We start from the raw sequence: 27,972 nt of genomic DNA on the forward strand, positions 1-27,972 counted from the left end.
CTTCATTTTACAAAACTATATATTTTTTCCAAAACCCAATTTCGAGTGGTTGAGGATGGATGGATGGATTAATTGATGGATGGATTGATGGATTAATGAATTATGAGATCCTATAAGCAAAACAGTTTACCAAAAACATTCTGCTTTGAGACCGTTTTTCTGCTAAGGGTAATAAACGCGGCAACATATCAGAGAATCATGAATGAAGAGCTCCTAGCTTCAGCCAGACCACTGAAGACGGGTCTTCGTTGGGTCTTCCAGCATGCCAATGACCCAAAATACACAGCCAGGTGTCTACTCCAAAAGGAAAAACCAAAAATATCCCTAATATGTTTTTTTTTATTTAAATATATACATGATAAATTATGAACAGGGCCACCTCCGCAACCTGATCTTATATAAGCGATTGATAATAGATGTATTAATTGATTGATGGATGGATTGATGAATGGATTGACAGATTTATAAATTATGAGATCCTTTTAAGCAAAATCATTTCACGGCAATGTCCCAGAGAATCTTCCAGCCTCAGCCAGACCACTGAAGATGGGTCTTAGTTGGGTCTTCCAGCATGACAATGACCCAAAATACACGACCAAGGGTCTACTTTAAAAGGAAAAACAAAAAAAATATTAATTCTTAATATATTTTTATACTTTTATATTTATAACTTTAATTTATACATTATTAATTATAACCATGACCAAAAGAATGGATCTAGAGCAGCTACTTCTGCTCTACAGCTTGAAGCGTCTCAAAATAATTCATTATTTATCATTTATTCTAATAATTCATGCTCCAAGTAAAACTTCTATTTTTACTTTGGACCAAGGTAGGTATTTGCAGATTTTCTCACCATATGGTGTTTTTTTTTTTTTTTTTCACTTGCGTTTATTTATTATTTCTGGAGTGTAATAATTCATGTTCCCTCAGATAGACTATAAATCTTCATCACTTCCGTTTCCTCCAGGAATCTTATCTGATATTAAAAACACCTGGTGGAAAAAACTACACTTAACTGCTCTCGAAGAAAAGAAGAGGAAGGAAGCACCTGCATATTTGAGTCACAGTGACTTGCAAAACTATTCATACCCCTTAAACTTTTCCACTTTTTGTCACCTTACTAATGCAGACTTAAATGTGTTTAATTCAGATTTTAAGTGATAGACCAACACAAACTAGCGCATAAATGTGAAGTGGAACGAAAATAATACATGCTTTTCAAAATTTTAATAAAATAAAATCGGAAAAAACCTGTGAACAAAAAAGTCCAGTGCAATCAGTTGCCTTCAGGAGTCCAGCTGTGTGTTATTTAGTCTCAGTATAATATAAATACACCTGAAATTATCAACATTGAGTACCAGATAAAGAGTATTTTGCTTTGTTGAAAAATCGGATTTTTAACCCAATATCTACAAAAATGTTTTTCAAAAATTTAATTTCATTGAAAAGTTACTTTATTTAAACAATTGTGTATTAAACACAGAGTGATCTGATATTAAGCGTTTATTTCTTTTATTGTTGATGATTATGAAGCTTACAGCCAATGAAAACCCAAAAATCAGTGTCTCAGAAAATTTGAATATTATATAATAAGAACAATTGGTACTTTTGGCAGTGTGGGCAGTGTAACAAATCCTGCTGGAAAATGAAATCCTCATCTCCATAAAAGTTTGACACTCCACTCAAGTCCAAAATTAGCACAGTGTTTTACTCTCCTGACTCTCCTAACTTTTATGAAGATGTGGATTTCATTTTCCAGCAGGACTTGGCACACTGCCCACACTGATCCAAAAGTATCAGTTGGTCTTATATAATATTCTGCTTTCTGAGACACTGATTTTTGGGTTTTCATTGACTGTAAGCTTCATAATCATCAACAATAAAAGAAATAAACGCTTAAAATTGATCGCTCTGTGTGTTTAATACATCTATATATTATATGAGTTTCACATTTTCAACTGAATTACTGAAATAAAGTAGTTTTTAATGATATTCGAATTATTTGAGATGCACTTGTAATTCTGACATGCTGTTAAACTGATTTCTCTCACTGGTCAGCGCTGTGTATATTTATATATTTATATATTCATATTCACTGTCTGTTCTCTCGCTCATCCTCCTTGTTGGAAGATGACAGGCTTAACCACAGTAACGACATGATGCTGACCTTGCGTTCAGCGTGGTCTGTTCAGATATGATGAGGAAGATGATGGTGATGATGATGATTAATGTGCCAGACAAAACAAATCTCTCCCACATATAAACAAAAAAGCCAGTGTTACCTGCAGTGTGAATGCTAACAACCATCACGACACAACCATCTGCTCTGCTTGGTTGTTGCTGCACTGCAAAAAATCAATTGGCAAAATATATGCAAATTAAGACAAATATATGCATATTAAGCAAAACAAATCTGCCAGTGGGGTAAGCTAATTTTCTTAAGATTTTCGTAAGATTTCTCACAAAAAGCAATGACAAAGTCTCAAAATGAGTGAAGAAACACCTAAATCAAGCAGAAAAGTCACTGTTTTTGGACACAAGCTTGCTTTTGTTTACATCTGTGTGTGTGTGTGTGTGATTATAGGATGGTGTTCAGCAGGGAGGCGGTACGCAGGCTGTTAGCCAGCGGCTGTAAATGCTACAGCAACGATGCTCCTGATGACATGGTGGTGGGGATGTGTCTCAACGCCCTGCAAATCCCCGTTACCCACAGCCCCCTTTTCCACCAGGTAAACACATCTGTTCCACCAGCTTCTGCCCAACCAGAGCTTGTGCCCAGTTTGGCCACCTCAACAAAAAAGTATGCTTTAAATTAGGTTTGCTAATGGTTTATCTGATCTTCAAGCATCTGATCATCATCATTAGATCTACAGGGGTTGGACAATAGAACTGAAACACCTGTCATCATTTTAGTGTGGGATTTTAGGTTTAATGGCTAAATTGGAGCAGCCTGGTGTTCAATCTGCTTAGAATCCTGCTGCTTCGAATCCTGCCCATGTAGCTTGCCATCAGCTGCTGCTGGAGTCCCGAGAGTGCACAGTTTGTCTTGCTCTCTCTGGGTGGGTAGGAGGTGTGTGCTAGTCTTCAAGCTCTTGCTGTTGGGGGACATCATTAGAGTCCTAATGAGTGGGTTGTGTAATTGGCCGTGTAAACTGGGGAGTGAAAGCTTGCTAACTTTCCCATTCCACCTTAAATGGTGCAACAGGCAGCAGAGGCTGCATCATTTAAGGTGGAACGAAAAAATAAAATAAAAGCTAATGAAAACTCATTTCAGCTCACCATCACAGGGGAATTAAGGGTTGGTGAATAATAATTAATTGCTGCATCATCTGCCCCCTTTCTGGAGGCATTCAATGCTGTAAAGTTTACTAGTTAACCAGCAGCAGTTAGGTTGCTGAACTTTAGCGCTCCACTGCTATCGTCAAATCAGCCATGCAGGGTTATCTACTGGTTCTTAAAGGATTTTTCCAATTCTTATCGGGAGGATTTCACCTCTTCCTCGTGTAACTCCATCATAAACAGCTAATTCAGAAACCTTTATCACTCAGTGTGCATTTTTAACACAGCAAGTAGAAAGCTGGGGGATGTTGTGATGAATCGGAGCAGTAATAAACCTTGTCTGTGGTAAAATATTTCCAAATGAGTGATTCTGGGTCATGAGCTGAGATCAGATGTCAGGGTTTCCAGGATCTGAATAGAAAACGAAAGTAGAATCCCATTAGAAGAGTTTAGCGCTGATGTGTTCGCTGCCGTTTTAAAGGTTATTACCATGGCATTAGATGACGTTTGTGAAAATGTCAAATATTGCCATGTGGGGTTTGATTCAGCCTCCTTTAGCGGTGCTTAATAGATTCTACAAACAGTAGTTTAGCTCTGTACTGTACGGGAATGCTGCAGTTCATAGGCAAGGCAAGCAAACCAAAAAATCAGCTGCCTAGGGGCCCCGAGCTGGTCTGGGGCCACTCTTGCTCACATTGATGTAGCATCCTTAGTAGTGTTGCATAATGTGCCTTATAGTCCGTAAAATACTGGATTTGAATTTGGGAAACTGATTACCCTAAATTTTCAAGATATAATGCCACTATGAGCGGGAGGTCGCAGGTTCGAACCCCCGCTCATGGCGCTCAGAGGGAGCACAATTGGCTCTGCTCCCTCTGGGGTGGGTAGATAGATGGCGCTCTCTCCCCATCACACTCAAGGTGGCGCCGAGCGGCACGAGGCGCCTGTGAGCTGATGTATCGGAACCTAGCCGCTGTGCTTTCCTCTGAGCGCGCTGTGATGCTGCTCGAAAAAAGGGGTGATTGACTTCACACGGGTCGGAGGAGGCGTGTGCTCGTCCGCATCCTCCAAGGTCACAGGCGTCACCGGTGATGGGGACGCACAAAGGGGTGGGACAATTGGATATCCAAATTGGGAGAAATTGGGGAAAAATCAGAAATAAAATTATTAGAGAAATGTGTATTAAAATTGTATTTACTCAGTATTATTATGTTTCTGAAATAAATAATCTGTCACTCCGTATAACTAAAAAGCCTATCTCTGTCCATAGCATCTTCACTCTGTTGAGATTGAGTAATCACATCAGACAGCCGAGCTCTTTATTAGTCTCCATCGTTCAGCTCAGCAGTGGACCTGTACGGCTTCATCATCAGCTTCATCCTCAGCTTCCAGGAGACAGCGCCACTATTGTGTGGGCAAATGTCAAGAGATATCTGTAGACGTGCTGTGTCTGGTGGTGGCCAACAAAAAGAACTGCTGCTTCTGATGTTAAATGATGGTTCCTGATCCAGTTCCATCTGAAGGATCAGAGATCACAATGAGATTTATCTTAGGTTTGTGCTTTTACCCTTTATGCGTTTAATCCCCCCTGATTTCTTGAACGGTTTAATGATATTACGGGCTGTAGAGGCAACTTATTTTCTACCCAATAATTTTTAAATCCCATTACTAGGCCTAGTCTATTTGTTTATATTGAATTAAAGGGGTTAAACCAACTTTGATCCACTAAATCCTTCAGTTTGAACGTTTAACAACAGATCAGAGAAGTAAAGCATCAAATCATTATTCAGACGCAGCCCGTCCTTCATGCCGGAGACGACACTTCAGCGAACACGACGCTACGTTACAAAAAAAAACCTCTTCAGGTGCTGTTCTGATTTTAATTAACAAGAAGAAAATGTCAAACAGAGACAAGCTGTCCTCTCAGTCCTGATGGACAGTGTGTTTAATATCCAGTTAAAACCTGGAGTCAACTCTGCTTCGACTACCAGGAGAAAAAAGCAGAGGGTTGTAGTATGAAGAGCGGATGAAGAGTAGGGGCAGCGCTGATGTACTGATTGTGCTGATTGAATGCATGCTTCTGATTGGTGGAGTAAAGCTGCGGTGAGCCACTCTGGATGCTGCTTGTTCTCTGAACTCCTGTTTGTTCTGTTTTCCTCCGCAGGCGCGTCCAGAAGACTACGCCAGAGACTTCCTAGCTCACCAGACTCCTATATCTTTCCACAAACACTGGAACATCGACCCCATAGCCGTCTTCAACAAGTGGCTGAGCGACAGCGCAGACTCCAGCTCAGAGAGACCCAACAGAAACCACAGGGAGGAGTTATAGTACAAAGACTCTGTGTGTGTGTGTGTGTGAGGGGGGGGGGGGGGGGATCTATGAATTTGTTTTAAACATACACTAGTGCATCTCAAAAAATTGGAATATCATTGAAAAGTTACTTTATTCCAGTAATTCTGTTGAAAATGTAAAAAGCGTTTAATCAGTGTCTCAGAAAATGAGAATATTATACAGTATAAGACCAATTGGTACTTTTGGAAAGCAGTGTGGGCAGTGTACCAAGTCCTGCTGGAAAATGAAATCCGCATCTCCATAAAAGTTGTTATCAGCTGAGGGAAGCTGTAAGATATGAAGTGCTGTAAGATTTTGTGGGAAAACAAAACTGCACTGACTTTAGACTTGATAATAAAACACAGTGGATCAACACCAGCAGATGACAGACATGACTCTCCAAACCATCACTGATCATCAGTAAATTTCATTTTCCAGCAGGACTTGGCACACTGCCCACACTGCTAAATTACCGATTGGTCTTATATTATGCTCTAATTTACTGAGACACTGGTTTTTGGATTTTTATTGGCTGTAAGCCATAATAAAATTATTAACAATAAAAGAAATAAATGCTTAAAATAGATCAGTACATCTGTATAATGTATGAGTTTCACATTTTCAACTGAATTACTGAAATAAAGTAACTTTTTAATGATGTTTTTAGATGCACTAGTATATGTTTTGTGTGTGTGTGTGTGTGTGTGTGTGTGTGTATGAAAAAGATGCGAGATGAGAGATATTTATGATACGCTGTCGTCCATTTCTGGCCAAGATTATTGTCCTTAAATTCTCTGAAATTTACTTTTTTTTTCTTTCTTTTAAGCTGTATTATGTATTATTTTGATTATAAAAGTGCCATTATTGATAACCAGTCTATTTGTCCTTATTTAAAGCAATATGATGTAGCATTTTTACTTTATAATATCAGCTTCAAAATAATCATGTTGATGCTCCAGTGGCTGAAAAGGGGGTCAAAAGGTTCGGAGAAGGGTTCAAGCCAGAATTCAGCTACTCAATATCTGCAAATCAATATCAATCAAGATGTGTCTCCAGAACTGTGTATTATTAGTTATATTATATTATATAACACTTTCACGCCTTTTTTTAGATTGTCCAGAAATGCATGTGTACAGCTGTCCAATTACTCTCCACAACTGTAGGGGGAGCTCAAGAATAAAAAAGGCCAAAATTCTCGCTAAAATATTGCTGTATGAACATGTGGTTTTTATTAGAAGTGGACGACACCAGGAATTTCGATATTGATCTGATACCAATTAAACGCAGGGCCAGTATTGCCGATATCGATACCGATATTGATATTTTTGTCAAAAAGGACTAAGGGTAGGTATGTTAAGAGTATGTGTTCACATTATAGAACATCTATTTGGGTAGGACCTAACAGGTATAAAAAGAAAACTTTTTCTGTTTTTAAATAAATAAATGAATAAACAATCGGAAGAGTAGTTTAATTTTAACAGTAATTAACATACCTATTATTGTAATTTGGGACAAGAACAACCCAATTAGTTCTAAAACAAAATTGTCGCTTTCTACAGTAAGTAAAGTAACTAGTTTTAAGCATAGACGGAATTTTTATTTTTCCCATGTTTCTGTCTGGACTGGCTGTAGAAACTTTGGACTGGGATTCTCGCCCTATTGTTTTTTTTTTTTTTTTTTTTTTTCGTTCACTGTAATGTTGTCTGGTGATCACTAGATCACTAGTCTGGGCAGTGTCTCCTCCATATTTTGCCACCACCAAAGGGTCAACATTTAAAAATGGAATATCCTGATGCAGTGAAGCAGAAATGTAATGTCCCCATGAGAGGCATGATGATGCATGGTCCTAAGAGGTTAATGTGACAGAGATCAGATTTTTCCTCTTTTTATTCTGGGCTGTGTGGTCAAATTTAATTGGTCAGATTAAATTAGAAATGCCATCCATTTGCCAGCCTTTGTTTGCAGTCATTTCTGGAACCATATCATCTTTATTGCAATAAATACAAATACAAATTGGCAGCTTCTTTTCCATTGGCTTTCGGCACAATATATTTGCATATTGGGTGTGTCCCCGTTTTCTGACTAACCCTCACCATCAGTGTGTAGTCGGTTTCTTAGCAACATTGTGATTATCACACCAGAGCTTTATTTAAAAATAAAAATATAGTTAAAAACAGATGCCTACATCTCAGACTACTTTCTGGAGTGCTTGTGCTAGGTTTGGAGATCCTATAGGTTCAGCACTATGAGTGATTTAGTTTGATGGACTGACTCCAGGAAGGGGTGTGTAGGGGGCTGTTTCCAATACCTTGTCCTTAAATACCCTAAAGTTGTATGAATGGATTCCAGTTAGGCATCATACTTGACCTGTTCATATGGTTTTTTTTTATTATTATTATTATTATTATTATTGTTATTATTATTATTTATTTTGTCTCCAGCTGACTGTGATTTTGGCAGCATGTTTTTGGAATCTTACTTAAGCTGAAATAGAGTATCCCTTTCCTGCCAAAACACCCGGAGAGAGTGAGACCAAGTCAAGTCAAGTCAAGAGGCTTTTATTGTCATTACATCTGAGTACAGGTACACAGTGTAGTGAAATTACGTTCCTCCGGAACCATGGTGCAACATAGAACCACAAGCAATAGACAACATAAAGTGCAGGAGTGACGACAGTGCAACATAAAATTATAAAATTATAACACTAAATAACAATAAATACAATAAATACAAAAGACGAGACAATTTAAAGACAGTGACAGGACAGTGCAGTACCGATACGGTATAATAGAGTGTATAGTGAGGATAAGGTGCAGAGATGTGTAGCATACTGTAAAATAAAGAACATATATAATCACAGCAGTTACTGAGGTAGAGAGTTTATGGTTATTGAGAGTGGCAGCAAATATTGCTGAAGGGAATAAAGTCATGTCAGCCTCTGTGTGCTGTATGGGTGAAGTTCAGTCTTTGTGTGTAAGGGGGGTGGGGGGTTCAGTTCAGTTTTTTTTGTGAGTGTGGTGGGTGGGGTTGGGTTCAGTTCTGTCTCTGTGCGTTGAGAAGTCTGACTGCCTGGTGGAAGAAGCTGTTGCAGAGTCTGGTAGTGGAGGTTCTGTGCGTTGAGAAGTCTGACTGCCTGGTGGAAGAAACTGTTGCAGAGTCTGGTAGTGGAGGCTCGGATGCTCCTGTATCTTCTGCCAGATGGTCCTATTTTATTGAACGGGGGCCCTGTATTTCTGTTTATAAAGCAGTCAAAGAAATGGTTATGTGATAATCCTGGCAAAAAAAATCCACCTGCAGAAAGTGGCAAAACTGCAAATAGATAGCTTACAGTTGTTGTTACATTGTTTGTTTTTTAATGTTTTTTAATGGTTTTATCATCAATTTATATAAGTGTTTCATAAAATTGTTTGATGAAATAAGTAAAGGCTTGAAAAGGCTGTTTTATTTCTTCATCTATTTGTTAACTGTAAAGAAAAATAAAACAGTAATATGCAATACGTGGTTGCTACATTCATTCAGGCTTAAAAAAAACAACAATATTGTGAGTATTCCAAAGTAATCAGATTACGTTACTCACTTGAAGTAATGTAACTGATTACGTTACAAATTACATTTTGAGTGATGTAACCAGTAATCTGTAAGGGATTACATTTTAAAAAGGCTACCTTATGTCACTGATATACAGTACCATTTTAAAAAAATTGGACACACCTTATCGTTGTTTTTATTTTATTACATTTACATATATTTACATAGTAAATAAATAGATAAGGGACCTACCAGACTGTGAAGGAACTCATAAGGAATCATGCAGTAACTGAAGTGATTTAGAATGTCAAACATTGCACAGGTCATGCTGATGTGGATTTTTATTTAATTGCTTGTTTTTAACCCCAATTCTAAGAAAAAAAAAACAAATAGGATGTTGTGTGAAATATAAATAAGTGTAAACAAAAGCATTATGACAAAACAAAAAAAAATCAAGTTGCAATTTTCTTTTATTGCAAAACAGTATTTTATGTAGTAACTTTGCAGATTCAGTTGCCAGAAGCCAGTTGCTTACTATTCATAAAGTGTATGATTAGCCGCATTTCAAAGATAATAACTACAGGTCAGCCCAGACACTTGTTTCCCACCTGAGCCGTGGATCTCTGCAGCTCCTCCAGAGTGACCATGGGCCTCTTGGCTGCTTCTCTAATCAGTACTCTCCTTGCTCGATCTGTCAGTTTGGGTGGACCATGGCCATGTCTTGGTAAAATAAATGATCATCTTATAAATTAACTTCACATTGTAAATTACATTTGCTAAACTATTTATATAGTTATAATATTTTTACTTTGCAAAATAGAAAAAAAAGATAATTTTGGCCTGCGGTCCCCTTGCAATATCTCTGCAGCCCACAGGTTTAAAACAACTGTCATCTAATCATTACACTATATACATTTTTTTGCACCTTGTTGGTGTTGTTTATTTCTTTTTTTATGAGATGCAGAGTAACTATTTTTAAAGGGTGTTTAAATATTATATACTGTATGTTTGAAGTGCGGTTTATGGTGTGTAGGTTTGTGTTTCAGCACTCCTGCAGTTTTTAAAGCTTTTTTTAGCAGATCATAAATGAAAGTTTTATCAGCCGCCCCTGAGTTTACAATTCTGAGCTCTCTGGGAAGCAGACTCAGGGCAGTAACCGAGAAAAGATAAAAATAGCTTTATTTCAGGAAAATATTACAGGTTTAAAAATATGAAAAATTCGTTTAGCTTTAGCGAGGTGCTATTCCTTGCTGCAGCCCGGCCTGCTGAATACATAGTGTTCTACACAAGTCCGCTAAATCTACACAGAGTACAGTTCACAGACAACTTAATTACCATGGATTTTTATATCATTTCATGCTGAATAATTAATTACGATACAAGGCTTCCTGCCTGGATACGCCTGAGGAGCTGCTCATCTCACAAACCTGGAGAAACAGCAAGTAAAAGTAAACCTGCTGAAAATTAGAGGAAATTATTTATAGTATCATAAGGAGCTTAATACATTAGAATACAAGTGTCCATATGGTACCGGATGCTTTGTGCAGTGTAAGGCCTGGCGACAGGGAGTCTATCAATGAAAAGTTAAAAAATGTGAAAAATGTGTACTTTTGATGCTCAGTGTCCTGCTGGAAAATAAAAGCCGTGATATCTGCTGGTGTTGATCCACTGTGTTTTATTATCAAGTCTACAGTCAGGGCAGTTTTGCTTTCCCCCAAAATCTTACAGCACTTCATATCTTACAGCTTCCCTCTGCTGAAAACTACTTTTATGGAGATGCAGATTTCATTTTCCAGCAGGACTTGGCACACTGCCCACACTGAGTACCAAAAGTACCAATTGGAATATTATCATATAATATTCTAATATTTTGCAACACTGGTTTTTGGGTTTTCATAGGTTGTAAGCCATATATAATCAACATCAATAAAAAAAATAAAAATAAATAAACACTTAAAATAGACCACTCTTCATATTTTGCTCTGAATTACTGAAATAAAGTAACCTTTTTTTAATGATATTCACTCACTTCAATTAAAGCAATTGAGCTGAATAAGAAGCTTATTAAACATCACTGTTTACATCCTATAATGCTATATATATATATATATATATATATATATATATATATATATATGTATAGTGGAGGAAATAAGTATTTGATCCCCCACCGACTTTAAAAGTTCTAATAAAACAGTGCCACGTAGAATATCAAAAGAAAAACAGAGAAAATTAAATGAAATGATTTCTTATAGTTTTTTACAAGGTTTGCACACCTTCACACGTCTACTTTGAGCTGGATTACAGTGTAAAAAGTGATGTATCAGGGTAAATTATGCCCTGTATCACCCAGTCTGAAGGGTTTTTGGACAAACTGATAAAATTTCTGGATATCTGGAAAAGTAAGAACTTTCTATCATGTTTTTCTACAGCAAAAGTAGTACAACAATAACTAAATAATAACATGTTACTGACTCCAAATTAATTGTGCATGTGAATGCTATAACGTTGATGTTAAAGTTGTGTCTAAAAAAATACAAAATATAAATAAAAAAAAATCACCTTCTGTGTGTTTTAAGGGAGTCTAGATGTCACCAGAGTCCCAGAGGAAACCTGCACAGACAAAATGAGAACATTTTGAACTCCTCACAGTCAGTGAACACAGTGAGGATCAATCCCACAACCCCCTTCCCCTGCAGCGATGCGACTCACGCAGTTCCTGCGGCGGCGTCATGCTGCCCATTTCAAATCCCCAAAGCCCTAAACCAGTCTGATTGTGTCGTCCTTGAACAAAGCTCTTAAGCCTGATGTTAGCCCAGTGGCGACATTCAGTTAGTCAGCGGATGACACATTTTCTTGTAAACAGGTCAATAAATTATAAGTGAACACAGTAGAGTGAGTATAGATCGCACATAATTCTGCCATAGTTCTTGCACAATTTTTTTTTCCCAACAGATGGCACTTAGAAAAAGAGAATTCATCAGGTTCTTCAGCTGGGGGCTTTTCTTTGTAACTCATTAAATGTACAATAATAGTTTTTTCTAAGGGCGTTTTTAGACCAGCACTAATTGTTTCAGTTAAAACAGACTCTGAACGGTTTGTACTCTTAGTGTGGTTCGATTGAGCAGGTGTGAAAACACTGATCACACTCAGTTCGCTTGTGGTGAGAACAATGATCTGGCCTTGATCCGACCCAGCTATCAAATATATTCATTTCATTTGAGCTTAACTGCTGAAAAGGCTCAGTTTAATCTGATGTATGAGCCAGATAATGCTAATTATCACAGTTATGAACAAACGCTGTCTCTGCTGCTGCTCCATGCTGTTTACACACTGAGCGCACTGTATGTGCAGCGCTCACTGCTCACATCCACGCGACTCCAGTTCTGTGTTAAAGCAGCTTCACACTGCACAGATATACGCACTAAAACACAGAATGTTCTCACTATATTTACTTTCTTGTTCCTGCTCCAGACAGCTCTGACCAATCAGAGGAGACTCTGATGTGCTTGCGTGGTTTATTGGAGTGTTTTGGAGAATTTTGGTGCGTTTAGGTTTTTATACCTGTGTGAAACCAAACCAAACAGAGGGAGAAACGCTTCAAATGAACAAACTCATCAACTGATCCAGATCATAGAAACCTTCACAACTACAGGTGTAAACTACAAAAGAGTTTTGGAGTAACTTCCTACTAGATTTTAGAGAACCTCGTCCTCAATTCTGAACTTTCATGGATGACCTTCACTCCAGAGAACACAGTTTTACTCCTCCAAAGCTTAATAATCAGTGATATGTGCAGGGCATCCTGTGGCCACATGATTTGCTTTACATGGCAGGGCTTTCAACTATTATTTTTCAGCAGGATAATGCTCGATAATCCTCACCCACACACAGCAAGGGTTTCCCAGGAACGTCTTCATCAGACACTTCTACAAATATTAGTGAAAGAATGGGTCTCAGGCTCTCTCTATAGTGATAGGATGCAGCACCTCCGCAACAACAAGTCCAGTCGTGAAATTTCCTCACTACTCACTACTAAATATTCCACAGCCAACTGTCAGTGATGTTATATAATACAGTGGAAGACACTTGGAGCGACAGCCGAGCAGCTTCATTTAATCCACACATCACCCCATTAATTCATTCATTCATTCATTCTATTCCAACAGGTGACCTTCTTGCTGCATTATTTTTATTATATTTTATTATCATTGGGTGTATTATAATTTTGAAGTTGTTTTAAAAAACCACATTCATGCTTTCTGACAGTTAATTGAATCTTGGATCCAGCAAATAAGTAATCTTCAGCTGACACTACCCAGTTCCGCTCTCAGCCAATCGGTGTACAGTGGGCGGGGCCTCAAGGAATACAGGTGGAACGAGATGAGATGACGCTTGACTGACGAGTCTCGCGGACGTCTGTCACCGCGCGCGGTGCGCTCGCGCTTCAGAACTGAGAGGATGAGCTCCGGGAGGAAATTCCTGACTGGGAAGGATGCTCTACTGAACTGGAGAGAACTGGTAGAGCGCTGAGACAGAGAGAGAGAGAGAGAGAGAGAGAGAGAGAGAGAGAGAGAGAGAGAGAGAGAGAGAGAGAGAGAGATACAGAGAGAGAGAGATATATACAGAGAGATAGAGAGAGATACAGAGAGAGAGATACAGAGAGAGAGATACAGAGAGAGATACAGAGAGAGAGATACAGAGAGAGATACAGAGAGAGAGAGATACAGAGAGAGAGATACAGAGAGAGATACAGAGAGAGAGAGAGTGTTTGACAGAGAGAGAGTGTGTGACAGAGAGTGTGAGTGTGTGTGAGAGAGAGAGAGAGAGTGTGTTTGACAGAACGAGAGAGAGCGTGTGTGAGAGTCTGTGTGACAGAGAGAGAGAGAGTGTGAGTGTGTGTGACAGAACGAGAGAGAGCGTGTGTGAGAGTCTGTGTGACAGAGAGAGAGAGAGTGTGAGTGTGTGAGTGTGACAGAGAGAGAGTGTGAGTGTGTGAGTGTGAGAGAGAGAGTGTGAGTGTGTGAGTGTGAGAGAGAGAGTGTGAGTGTGTGAGTGTGAGAGAGAGAGTGTGAGTGTGAGAGAGAGAGTGTGAGTGTGAGAGAGAGAGTGTGAGTGTGAGAGAGAGAGTGTGAGTGTGTGAGTGTGAGAGAGAGAGTGTGAGTGTGAGAGAGAGAGTGTGAGTGTGAGAGAGAGAGTGTGAGTGTGTGAGTGTGAGAGAGAGAGTGTGAGTGTGAGAGAGAGAGTGTGAGTGTGAGAGAGAGAGTGTGAGTGTGTGAGTGTGAGAGAGTAATAGTGAGAGAGAGAGTGTGAGTGTGTAAGTGTGAGAGAGAGAGTGTGAGTGTGTGAGTGTGAGAGAGTAATAGTGAGAGAGAGAGTGTGAGTGTGTGAGTGTGAGAGAGAGAGTGTGAGTGTGTGAGTGTGAGAGAGAGAGTGTGAGTGTGTGAGTGTGAGAGAGAGAGTGTGAGTGTGTGAGTGTGAGAGAGAGAGTGTGAGTGTGAGTGTGAGAGAGAGTGTGAGTGTGAGAGAGAGAGTGTGAGTGTGAGAGAGAGAGTGTGAGTGTGTGAGTGTGAGAGAGAGAGTGTGAGTGTGTGAGTGTGAGAGAGTAATAGTGAGAGAGAGATTGTGTGGATGATGGTAGTGGTGCTGGTATTACTGGGAGGTAGTGGTAGCGTGGTGTTCAGCATGGATTACGGGGTTCTGATGGCCGCTGTTCTCCTCCTGTGGATCAGTTCAGCTAAAGGTAAGACTCCCAGTCTGAGTACTGGTTCTGGGTGAAGGGGGGTGAAGGTGGGGAGACACCTGGTCAGGTAGATCCAGTGTTGGGTATTTGCTGAATGTGTTTGAAGAAGCTGTTTGAGCTCCTGAAAGTTGAGAGTGATGGAACTGGTGCTAATGGTGCTGGTGGGCTTTACCAGTAGTAACATTTCATGGTTTGATTCTTCAGCTGGTTGGAGGATGAGGAACGGGTGTGTGGGCAGGGGATGTCTAGTGATGCCACTGAGCGATGCGTTAGTGTTGGGCGATATGGACCCAAAATAATATAAAATATAATAATGAAATATTTTATTACTTAAAGCAGCAGTACTTTTATATTGAAAGCAGTAGTATTACTGAACAGGCAGGGGATTAAATATAATAATAACATAATAATATAATAAAATCTGCATCCATTAAAAGTATTTTACACATTAACACAAAAATATCCTTCTGCAACAAAATCAATGTTAAACTTTCACAAATTCAGCAGACACTGTAAAAGTAAATATGTAAACATTTGTATATAAAATAATAATAATAATAATAATAATAATAATAATAATAATACTGTAATAATGTAGCAAATTAAATGATGTAATGCAACAAGAAAACTTCCACAAAGCTATAATTGTAGAATAATTAACGCATGCATGTAAACATAAATAATTATACAATTTAAAAATGCCGTATGTCAAGGACAATTTACACATTTTTACATTTAAAATAAGTAATAATCAGTTAAATCCACACATTCAGTAGAATCTGTAAACTTTCATTTCAGAATATATACTGATTACACTGAATTACCCTGGAATTATATTATTGTTTATGATACATTATAACATTATAACTTTCACAGAAATAGAATAGCATATATGCAAAATTATGGTTTATAAATAGTTTATTAAGAAGTTTATTAATGTTATAAATTAAGTTCTAAATAGTTTAAAAAAAACATTGTTAAGAACATTGTTACAACACATAAATAGAAAGAGCGACAGTGACAATAATATTTTTAACATATGAAATAAAATAATATAAAAGTCAATTTAGTTTAGTCATTTAATATGTTGTAATAGTTTAATGAATAAAGTTATTAACAGAAATGTTAATGCTGACTGATAACTGGATAAATTAGGTAAAAGATCTGAGGTTGAATGGAAATTTGTCTTTTTTTTTATATGTGTGTTGTAACTGTGTATTAATGGTTTATAACCTAATTAATAAACTTCTTTATAAACTATTTACAAACCCTTTATAAAGTAGCCTTATTTTAAAGTTTATTACTGTGTAATTGCATTATTATGCTATTAAAGGACCATTATATCACTAGTGTAGCATGGTGCTAGAATAAAAAATGACAGTATTTATCATAATTATTTGTGAAAAATATTCAAAATAAAGGTTTAAAGAACTGGCAATCCATGTAAATGATTTTAGATCTCCCAACAAACTCAAAAACATATCAAAAGTGGTGCTTTTATCGACAACATCGTCTAAAGAACTGTTTATAGCACCTTCATGTTTCATTATATAAGCTATGTGAGCTGTGTGAGCTGCCTATTGTTTTATAGTAATTATTATTATTATTATTATATATTATTTATGCATTAGTTCCATATTTCTAGTGTAGAAATAAGGCATGGGTAAAACAGTCTGCTTTTATGACACTCTGCCGTTTTCCTGATCATAAATATTAATCATTCTCAGCTGTTTTGTTGTCTTGGCTTTGATTTAAAGCGGTTATTTCGTGAGTTTGTGAGCTGAAACGGAGAGGAAGTGAAGTCTGATCTCCAGATGTGATCATTTATTGGAGTATTGGAGCAGCCTGAGGGTTCTCGTGGTGGGGAACGGGTTAACCACCGGTTTTGTAATCGAGTTTTGGTGCACCGACTGATTTACGATCAAAAATATCGCCTCAGGGGGGTGGAGAGATTTCCAACCAATCGACACACTGGCTTTAATTCTTAGAAAGCAGGTCTGCACACCTTGGAAAGCGTAAATTAATCAACAGTGTGTGGAAACCCAGGTGTCCCAAGTCAGTGAGGTCCAGATCGTCTCAGAAATGTTGGACGAAATACATAAAAAAAAAAAAAATGAAGAGAACACTTCAGTTTCTGAATCAGTTTCTCTGATTTTGCTATTTATAGGTTTATGTTTGAGTAAAATGAACATTGTTGTTTTATTCTATAAACTACAGACAACATTTCTCCCAAATTCCAAATAAAAATATTCTCATTTAGAGCATTTATTTACAGAAAATGAGAAATGACTGAAATAACAAACAAAAAAGTTCATATTTCTATTCAAGTTTTAAGAGTTCAGAAATAATCAGTATTTGGAGAAATAACCCAAATGGTTTTTAATAAAAAAATAAAAAAATAAAAAAATATGCATCTCCTCCACCAGTCTTTTGGATAACTTCATGCCGCTTTACTCCGGGTGCAAAAATGAATTCAAGCAGTTCAGTTTGGTTTGATGGCTTGTGATCATCCTTCTTCCATCATCTTGATTATATAACAGTACATAAAATCATTGCTGTCACCACAAACCATAGACTGTGTATAGCTGGACAGAGCATCGTCTCTCTAAAATGAAGCCACCACAGGTCGGGCGCCCCCTGCTGTTCGGTTGCAGAAAGCTGTGTAACTCCAACCATCCCCATAGGTTTCAATGGCAAAACAGACAACTCTCAATCACGTTTTTTTCTAATATACTGTAATTCTACCTCCTTTATTTAAATGCAGCAGCTAGTGTAACCTCTGCTTATATTGTTAAATTTTTATATCCCCACAGAATTAGTTTTTAAAACGTTATTCAGCTCTATTCAAAAAAGGTGTGGTTATTGTAAAAGGGCTGCTTATGGGCGGGACCAGTAACAGACCGTCAGCTCCGCTCCGCCCCGCTCTGCAGCCTGTGACCTCGAGGCAGCCCTCAGGGGCGGGGTTATTTAAATGAGTAGGCGGTCTCTCCACAGTCTTTCTCCCTCCTCTGGACTCTACTGCGCAGAATCGGGTGTCAGGATCGCCAACATGGCGGAAGATTTTGGCTTAATTTTCATTGAATGAATGGGAACGGAGACACGGCGTCCATCTTTTTTTTACAGTCTCTGCCACAAACAGTCGATTAATAGGCGAACAGGTATATCAGAGGCTCACCTGCAGTTTGATGAAATCAAATGGACAATCCAGAAGGCTGTTGGAAGAATTATTTGTGTGCGAATGAGACAAAAAAATATATATATTTTTATTTTGGAGAAAGGAAAACACTAACCTATCTGTGAAGCATCTAATTCTTTTTAGAATTTCCTATTTTTACATTTTTTATATACATATTTTATTATATACATATATTATTATTTTATTTATCTATAATAAATGTAGATTTAAATTTTGTGTTTCTTTTATCTGCTATTTTTAATTTTTTTTTTCCTTACTATTGCTATTTTTTTTATGTTTTAATTCCCATTTATACTGCAAATGCTCGGCGGCATTTTAAATGAGGGTCACTCTCAATGTATTCCCGAATGAAAATAAAGGTTTATTGATTAATTAATTGATTGATTGATTGATTGATTGATATTAAATCTTAAACAATGATTTGTGATATGTATCTCTGGCCAAATCCATGGTTAAATTGAGGAAATATAGATATAATCCTCCGTTTTTGTCATTGTCGGTTTTTGAGAGATTGAGTTCACTGGTGTAAAACTCATGGGAGGGACGTGATGGGTTTATTCTCGTCTGGAACGATCACACCTGGAAAAGTGAATCTAACACACTCAACTCGCTGAACATTTGCTGGTTTTACTGCCATCCAGATGTGAGAGATTTTGTGTGGTTATGAAATAACTAAAGTCTTGGGAACAGTTTCCTCATTCACTTAAAGTCCTTCGGGGTCTGACTTCCTACAACCAGCAGAATCTTCCTGAATCCTCTCTCATCTTTTCTTCCCAAATAGCCTTAAAAATCTCATTCTACCGTTTTTTATTCATTTAAAAATGTTTAGTTGTGTCTCTAGTATGAATGAATACCATGTGAGCCATTTTTTGTGAACAAAAAATTCTATTTAGCCCTGCTTTAGATCGCTGGATTAGTGAAAAAGGACAGGATTTCGGCTCTTGCTCATGAATATTTATACATGCAAACATATCGCCTCTGATTAGCTAACAGCACTGCAGCAGAGAATACCTACCTGCCTTCCCTTACAGTCAGATTTACAGCTCTAAAACTCAAGAGATAGAGCCTTAGTTATAAAGATACAGCACTAAGTGCTTGGTAAAGTTAACACTTAATGTCAGACTCTCAGCGTCACTCATTGATAAACTCTTACCTCAGGTTTGGTGAATCAATGTTTGGGCAGTTTCACCACGCCGAAGCCCCAGAGTCCGCTCTATATCATAAAATCCTTTTAAAAGGTCTCGTTAAAACGCAGAATCAATTGGAGATCCGATTTAAACCTACAGTTACTTACACAAGATAGCTAACATTAAATAGCTGGTGAAAACTGATGAGAGACACTGTCGGCTCTGCTGCAGCCCGGCTTCAGCTCTGCCTGTGGGCGGTCCTGAGCTGAGGTGGGCGGGCCATGAATACTAATTCACGGGTTGATGTAGACACGGTGCTTTTTCTGATCGACTCGTTTTTCTGGATATTTTCTTTTACTAGTTACTGCAGACAATGAGGAAGAGGATGAGGAAGAGTTTCATCATGTGCAGCATCATAAACAACTCAGAAAGACCCACTGTCTCTTTCACAAAAAAAACAACAACACAAGAACAAGAGGATTTTTATTGGAAGGAGATCTTTAAGCTGATCGTACTTTTTTTTTAAATTACAAAACAACAAAATAAAAGTTTTGTAAAGGAGGAACATGCCTGAAGCACATCATCTTCCCAATCTTACACTTATATTATATTAATATATATATATATTAATATGACAGGATACGAGCACAGGGAACATTAACTGTTAGAATTAAACACTGGACATAAAAATACAATTTTGAGAAGTAAAATAAGATGAAAAAAGCTGTTTTATCATTGAATGAGGATGCACTAAGCTACACTGTCTACACACCATACCTCGACCAATCAACAGCAGAGGTCCTAAACCTCTGGTATAGCTTCATTTTTGAAGTTGTAACGCTGAACCATCCATATCCATGCTTTTCTACAGTCCTTTAGTCTTTTGCCAAGACTAATGCTATTACCATGCTATTACTTTCAAAGTAATGTCTGTGGTTCTCCACAATCAGATAGTATCAAAGCACAGATTAGGGCATAGATATAAATCAGTATGTGAGGTTTTGTATTTTTGCACTCAAACCACAGTAACCTCAAAAATGTTAAAAAGGAAGGTGGAACCCAATATTCACTCTAAACAAGCTCCAAATGTCCTGTAGAACCGATTGTCTCTGCTGCCCTCACTCACTCCATCAGTCAGGTGATAATGGCTCAGTGGTAAGATAATGTTTCAGTTTGGTCCAAACCTAAAAACCTAAAGAAAAAAAATAATATAAAAATATGATTTTTGATTGTGATTCTGGAATATAATCAAGAGGAAGCCATCAAACCAAACTGAACTGCTTGATTTTTTGCACCAGAAGTAAAGCAGCATAAAGTTATCCAAAAGCAGTGTGTAAGACTGGTGGAGGAGAACATGATGCCAAGATGCTTAAAAAAACTGTGATTAAAAACCAACCAGGGTTTTTCCACCAAATATTGATTATTTCTGAACTCTTAAAACTTTATGAATATGAACTTGTTTTCTTTGCATTATTTGAGGTCTGAAAGCTCTGCATCTTTTTTATTTTTTTATTTCAGCCATTTCTCATTTTCTGTAAATAAATGCTCTAAATGACTAAAATATTTTTATTTGGAATTTGGGAGAAATGTTGTCTGTAGTTTATAGAATAAAACAACAATGTTCATTTTACTCAAACATAAACCTATAAATAGCAAAATCAGAGAAACTGATTCAGAAACTGAAGTGGTCTCTTCATTTTTTCCAGAGCTGTAGCAGCTGTGATTTTTGCAATATTTTTTGTAAAATGGTGATTGTGATTTAATAATCATAATGGATCATTTTTGGTGCCCGTGGTCCCAGCTACCTTGAGATCATTAACAAGTTCCCCCCGTGTAGTTTTAAGCTGATTTCTCACCTTTCTCAGGATACCCCCGAAGGTGAGATTTTGCATGGAGCCCCAGATCGATGTCAATTGACAGTCATCATTTGTATTTCTTTAATTTTTAGTTGTCTCCTTACCCAGCAAAAACACATTTTGTTGCATGTGCTCTTCCCCACAGAAGTGGGTCCGTGGTCTTCATGGTCCAGAGGAGCTGTGGTGGGCTTCCCTTATTTTTAATAGCGACATCAATAGCATCAATTAGCTTGATGTTGTAAAAATGCTTCCTTATACTTACTATGGTAACCTTGTTCTTCTTAGCTCAGTCATTGGCTGAGGGGAGGTACGGCAGTCCTCCACCTCGGGACCTGGCCCCTGGACTCCTGTCCACAGTGGCGCCGGGATGGCTGATGTGTGGCGAGTGTGAGGAATCTGGAATCTGTTTTGTATTACGAACGTCTCCAATATTGGGACTGTCCACCCTTGAGTTTCAGTGAACTCAGTACCTTCACCCTTCTGTGGTGATCTGCTTAACTTCACTTTATTCTTTTTGAATTATGAATGAACTGAATTTAAGGAACAGTTTAGAAGAGTTTAGTGAGTGATGATTGTGTGGTAGGGAGCAGTTCAACCCATCTCTTTAAACTCATTCAGGACATACATGATCACTGTGCTGACAACTTTGAGACCAAATGTTGCTGGTAGCTGGTTTTAGTTGGTCTAAGATCCTGGGTGATGGTCAACGTGGTTGTAAATTTGGTCATGCAGGTAAAACATAGCCTGTACTGGTAAGATAGCTGTCGAACAGTGTGGTCATGGGGGTCAGCAATTATGCTGATGCAGGTCATCCTGGTTATGCTGGTTAACTAGTTTACCGAGATCTTGGTTATACTGGTTAACTAGTTTACCATCACCGAGATCTACACCACACGCTGCATCAGCAAAGCCACCAGCATTGTGGACGACCCCACCCATCCCTCACATGGACTCTTCGCTCTGATGCGGTCCGGCAGAAGATACAGGAGCATCCGAGCCTCCGCTACTAGACTCTGCAACAGCTTCATCCACCAGGCAGTCAGACTTCTCAACTCACAGAGACAGGTCTGAACACCATGGTAGCTTGTTAAAGTTGGTCATACTTTGTCAACCTGATTGATTGTTCTCGCTGGATCTTGCTGATTATGCTGGATGACCAATCTGTCTTTGACCCACAATTTGGTCTCGCTGGTTGATCCATTTGATCTCAGTTGACAACTTGGTCTTCAAAGCGGTCAACCAGCTTGCTCAAGCTTGGTCATACTGATGGTCTAGCTTGAAGAGAGTTAATAAAGTTTGTAGACCAGCCAAACCATCAATCTCAAACTTTTTCAGAAGGTCAGAGCTTCAAAAGCTCCTGATTGTGGACTATTTGATTACAGCTGCAACCATTAAAAGTTCTGCAGCATAAAGGCCCAGGTACTCCAGAGCTGAAGGCTTCCCTGCTGTTGAGGGGTGTGAGGAAAGGGGATGTGAAGTGTTGAAGGAAAGTGCTCCTCTTTTTGGATTTAACAAGCAGTTCTAAACCTAACAAGTGCCTCCAACCTTCAAGTCCTTATCTCGAGTCCTGGAGGCAATTTATTTTTTTTTATCAGCCGGGTTGGAATGATAATTATAGCAGAGAAATTGAAGGAGTTTGGTGCCAAATTTCTACTGTTACATAATTCACCTCAAACAGTGGCAGGACTACCAAGGAGAAAATAAAAAAAAGAAATTTACTCAGTTTAAAACCAGCAGAGTTCAAAGGCTACACATTTCTTGGCAAATAATTTAGGATTAAACCCTTTAAAGGGTATTATCGATGTTTAATATTAATTAAGTCTGTCTATAATTGCAGTGAGGTCTGATTATTCAAAGTGGGTCCTGCAGATTAATACTCTTCTCTTGGTTTAACCCTTTCAGACATGAATTATGTTCCGTTGATGAAAGAAAATGCTGTTTCTATCTGTAATGCACTCAGAAATATTTAGTAAATAAATTAATTAAATAAAGAATAAATACATTATTTAAAATAAATACTTTGTTTAACATTATTTTTATCCTATATAACTTTTATATGACTTGTTTTATTTCACACACAAATCAGCCTTGTGCAGTAAAACTAAATATATGATAGAAAAAATATATTTATTTTGCCTCATGAGCTGGGATGCTGCCATGTTTTACTTTCATCGGGCAGATTTAAACTTTCCAGAGTAGTGGGCGGGGCTAATATTGCTTTTTGATTGGTCAATTAATGTCTATTTTAATGGACAACAGGTCTCGATCTGCATTAAGTGCAAGGATACACAAGAATGAAAGGGTTAAAAAGCTTTTAAACCTTTTAAACGCAGGGTCAGAAAGGGTTTTTACTCAGTTTTGAAGGTTGTCTCTGAATTTAAGCTATTGGCCTTTTTGAATCACTATAGCACTGTGGCCACTAATACTGCTTGATCAGCCAATGTTTTTCACTGTCTTGACCAAATTTGTTAATTCCTGGCCAATGATATTCTTTCCCTGGCCAATGTTTTTCACTGTCTTGTCCGGTAATGGATCATCACTGGCCAGGGAAAGAATATCATTGGCCAGTGATGATCATTACCGGACAAGGGCTGTTATTTCTTGGCCAGTAAAAGTTCTTTCCTGGCCAATGACGTTCCTTCCTTGGCCATTGATGTGCATTTTCTGGCCAGTGATATTCTCCTTTTGAACAATGATGCTCCTTCCCTAGTCCATGATAAACCTTCTTTTCCTGCCATACAATATTTATTTCTCTTATCTCCCACATGCCAAAGTCTTGGGAGTTCTTGCCAGGCCTGATGGTAGTTATAATGGAGACTGAGGTCCTTTAACATCTGTAAGAAGCTTCTGCAGATGTTCTACCAATCAATCGTGGCCAGCATTCTCTTCTACGCTGTGGTGTGCTGGGGAGGCAACATGAAGAGGAGAGATGCATCGCGGCTGGAGGAGCTGGTCAGGAGAGTCGGGGCAGTGGTTGGAGTGGAGCTGGACTCTCTGGTTACAATAGCTGAGAGAAGGACTTTGGATGAACTGCTTTCAGTGGCAGACTGCTGTCACAGAGCTGCACAACAGACAGACTCAGAAAATCCTTCATCCCGAGAGCCATCAGACTCTTTAACTCCTCCCATCGGGGACGGGATGCTGCTACTGACTGAGTTTAACCCAGTCACAGCACATGGACATTATTACTTACATGGACATTATTACCACTTAATTATTTACACTAACACTTCCCCAACCTCACTTACATTCAAGTACACTTTACTCATGATTGGGTATTCATATATTCACATTCTCTTTTTAGAAATATATTTGTTTAATGACCATTAGCAACATCTACTGCACTGCTCCGCTTACAGATATATCTTACCTTGTATAAGTTTGTAGTAAGTCTATCTATCTATCTATCTATCTATCTATCTATCTATCTATCTATCTATCTATCTATCTATCTATCTATCTATCTATCTAGTGAACAGCAGTGTCTGGCTGGAATTCTCTACAATCACATTCAAAAACAGAAGCCACATGCCATATGCTATTAGAAAAAAAAATACATTGCGATATATATCGTGCAGCCCTAATTCATTGAATATTTGTAATTGCTGAGAATGCATTTATACTTCTGCTTAGTAAACCAGGACAGATGTGAGCATTAATTGCTTTTATGTTAATATGTTCCCTGTAAGTAATTGTGTGTGTGTGTGTTTCAGCTGCAGGATTGGACAGTCTGCAGTCAGTATCTGAGGGATGTACGCTGGGACAGTTTCCGTGTGGGAATCTGAGTGTGTGTTTGCCGCAGGTTCTGCACTGTAACGGCATCGAGGACTGTCCCAACGGAGCCGACGAGGAGCACTGCGGTCAGTGCACACACACACACACACACACACACTCTCACACACACACTCACGGTTTACCCGTTTATCCACCAGAACAAACGCAGGACCCAGGTCTTCTCTACAAAATCACTTGTTTTGTCACAAAACCACACTGAACTGATGTGGTCACGGACGAGGTGTTTTTTTAGTCTGAAACAAACGACTGACACAGACCGTCTCAGAAAATAGATAAAGACATTATCATATTGTGGCTTGTTAATGTTGTATAAAAACCCCGCCCTCTGCGTTCTCTTCACCCCGTGTCCTCTACTCCCATTGGCTCTCACTGGCTCACTACCAGATTCAGCTTCACTGACACTGATACTCGATTTGTCGAAAGCTTGTCAATCGATGGCGATCTCTTTGTGAGCTCTCGGATTATGGCGTCACATCAATGACAGAAGTCGAGAGTTCTCAAGATTCACAGTGGTTCTTGCCAGCTATGTGCATTTCCTGTGACTGCCCTTTTTTCTTGAGTAAAGTTTTCGCTCACGAGTTATAGGTGTAACAGTATGTGTATTTTTTACGAAACTTCACAGTAAGAGGGGGTCATGGTTCAGTTTGCGCAAATCCACACAGAATACACTGTGCGAAACTTGTGGAACCAATGAACATAACCCGGAACTAGAGTGCAGAGAGCATGTGCAGAAAAACAGAAAGTTTAAATTTGGTGCTGTGCTGAAATCACGCCCTGCCATGAATGGCAATGAATGGTTGCCTGTTGCTTTCCAGTGTGAACGCAGGGTTAGGCGCTCGTACTGCTTGTAATAATACAGGGTTGCGCATTTCTGTTGATCGCTTTGCTCGGTCTTTCTGAATAAAATCATTTAATGTTAGCCTAGTAATTCTAGTCTCAGACAGGATTGTCGAGTAGATATGTTGAACTTATCCTGTACAACAGAGGAAACTCTTGCTCTTGTTTTTGAGGGTCTTGTGGAAATTCTTCTTTTCATATTGAAGGATCTTTATTTCTTCTTAAAGTTCTTCTCATAATCTGGATTACAACTTTACAACATTAAGAGACAAGAAGGTCACATCATTAACTCTTGATGAGTTCAGCACAGCTGTTAACTGAAAGCCTGAATTTCAGGTGACTCTACCTCATAAAGATGACTGAGAAAATGCTAATCAAAGCAAGATGTGCCTAAATCACTAAATAATATTAGTTTACTAAATAATTCCATTTGTATTCCTTCATCGTTTGGATGACTTTAGTATTAATCTACAATGCAGGACATTTTAAAATAATAAAAACACTGAGTTTAAGTGCTGAGTAAAGTAAGAATGTAAGTAAATAAGCTTAAATTCTGCAGTATAAGAAAGTGAAATGGTGCAGGGTCTGGGCTGTGAGTCTGAGTGAAGCTGAGTGAAATGGTTTGGACAGATTATGAGGGATATGAGGGATATGCTGGATAAAGTTTTATTAGCTGTTAAGCCCTTTGAGCAGTGGCTCTCTAATGAACCGGGCTTACAGCTTTTCAGTGGGTGTGATTTTATTGAATGTTAGGAAACCAGGCTTTCAGTGGAAAAGTGTGTTCTCTACACGGCCTGCAATACAAAATATAACCTTTTATATACTGAATAAATCCAAAACATACACATTTGTACTCTAGTTTACACAAATTTTACACTAATACACTAATTTTCTACTGGTCACGATCATTTCCATCCACTTATGGATAATAAGTACATATTTGGCACTCAAACTCACATAATTTACATTGGCTTGCCATGAGCACAATGACCATTGTTCAAAATCTCACACAAGATAACACCTCACATCTTAAAATAAAATCAAAAGTCAATACAAGCAAGTGTGTGGGTGTTTTCAGGCCATTGCCTGAGAAAATGAAATATCTTACGATCAGTTTGCTGCCTGCTGCTATCCCATGACTTTTCCCCCTGTTTTTTGCTTACCGTATTTTTCACACTATAAGGCACACTCAAAATCCTATAATTTCCCCAAAAATGTGATAATTAAGAGGAAGATGGATGATCACAGGCTCAAACAATCAAACCAAGCTGAACTGCTTGAATTAATTTTTGCACCAGGAGTAAAGCAGCATAAAGTTATCCAAAAAAAAAGCAGCGTGTAAGACTGGTGGAGGAGAACATGATGCCAAGATGAATTAAGAAAACTATGATTAAAAACCACCAGGATTATTCCACCAAATATTGATTATTTCTGAACTCTTAAAACTTTATGAATATGAACTTGTTTTGTTTGCATTATTTGAGGTTTTTATTTGGAATTTAGGAGAAATGTTGTCTGTAGTTTATAGAATAAAACAACAATGTTCATTTTACTCAAACATAAACCTATAAATAGCAAAATCAGAGAAACTGATTCAGAGTGCTCTCTTCATTTTTTTTGTCACTCAGATTGGATCTGGACGTCTGTAATGTGAAGAACGTTTAGCTGGAAGCTTTAGTTTTAAGATTATAATAGGAATACTGTGTGTGTGTGTGTCAGTATGTGTGTGTGTGGTTTTACTGGCTGTGTGGTTCATATCTCATACCCCAGTCCGTTAATCCTGTCTTTGTCCCCTACAGGCGATAACAGCGGTTGGGCTGACTTCTTTGACAGAACGATTAAGAGATCCTTCCCCGTGGAGCTGTCCACAGACTGCTGTAAGAATACACTCATCTTCTTTTATCTAATATCATAACAGAGGCCACAGAGGAATTGTGAAATACTCTGCAAAAATACTGTAAAATCTGGAAAAATGCTGGGTAAAAATCCCTATAGGCATCACCAAGTGCTTTTAAATTATTGGAATACTGTAATTATCTGATTATCCAAAAGGAAGATTATTAAATTATTACCAGGAACATTAAAAACTATATACCTATATGGGCAACTCTTGGTCATATTTATGTTTATTAAGATACACATACAGAAGTAGTGTGTAATGCATGTATAACACTGCCACCTGTCAGTCTTCGCAATATGTTGTAGAGTAGTAGAGTTCGTTGTTAGATCCATAACATGCATCTTTAAAATTGCAAGTAAGAAGTTCCTTTCAAAAA

At 38.1% G+C, this 27,972-nt stretch overlaps 2 protein-coding genes across 3 annotated transcripts in view; both read left to right on the plus strand.

Moving 5' to 3' along the window:
• b3glcta (beta 3-glucosyltransferase a) overlaps nt 1-6,485 on the plus strand; it is a 128,543-nt gene extending 122,058 nt beyond the window's left edge. The window contains exons 14-15 of the mRNA XM_022668772.2: nt 2,588-2,732; nt 5,447-6,485. Coding sequence (XP_022524493.1) covers nt 2,588-2,732; nt 5,447-5,611 — 310 coding nt within the window. The 3' untranslated portion in view covers nt 5,612-6,485. The remainder of the gene's footprint in view (nt 1-2,587; nt 2,733-5,446) is intronic.
• A 7,965-nt stretch (nt 6,486-14,450) lies between these two features.
• Nucleotides 14,451-27,972, plus strand: part of rxfp2b (relaxin family peptide receptor 2b) — a 52,840-nt gene continuing 39,318 nt past the window's right edge. The window contains exons 1-3 of one of the 2 annotated variants that reach the window (XM_049467344.1): nt 14,451-14,885; nt 24,778-24,924; nt 27,496-27,573. In XM_049467344.1, the coding sequence (XP_049323301.1) occupies nt 14,774-14,885; nt 24,778-24,924; nt 27,496-27,573 (337 nt within the window). In that variant the 5' untranslated portion in view covers nt 14,451-14,773. The remainder of the gene's footprint in view (nt 14,886-24,777; nt 24,925-27,495; nt 27,574-27,972) is intronic. The other variant, XM_049467345.1, reaches the window with a different exon arrangement.

The sequence above is a fragment of the Astyanax mexicanus genome, chromosome 18 (genome assembly GCF_023375975.1).
Source record: "Astyanax mexicanus isolate ESR-SI-001 chromosome 18, AstMex3_surface, whole genome shotgun sequence".
NCBI lineage: Eukaryota > Metazoa > Chordata > Actinopteri > Characiformes > Acestrorhamphidae > Astyanax > Astyanax mexicanus.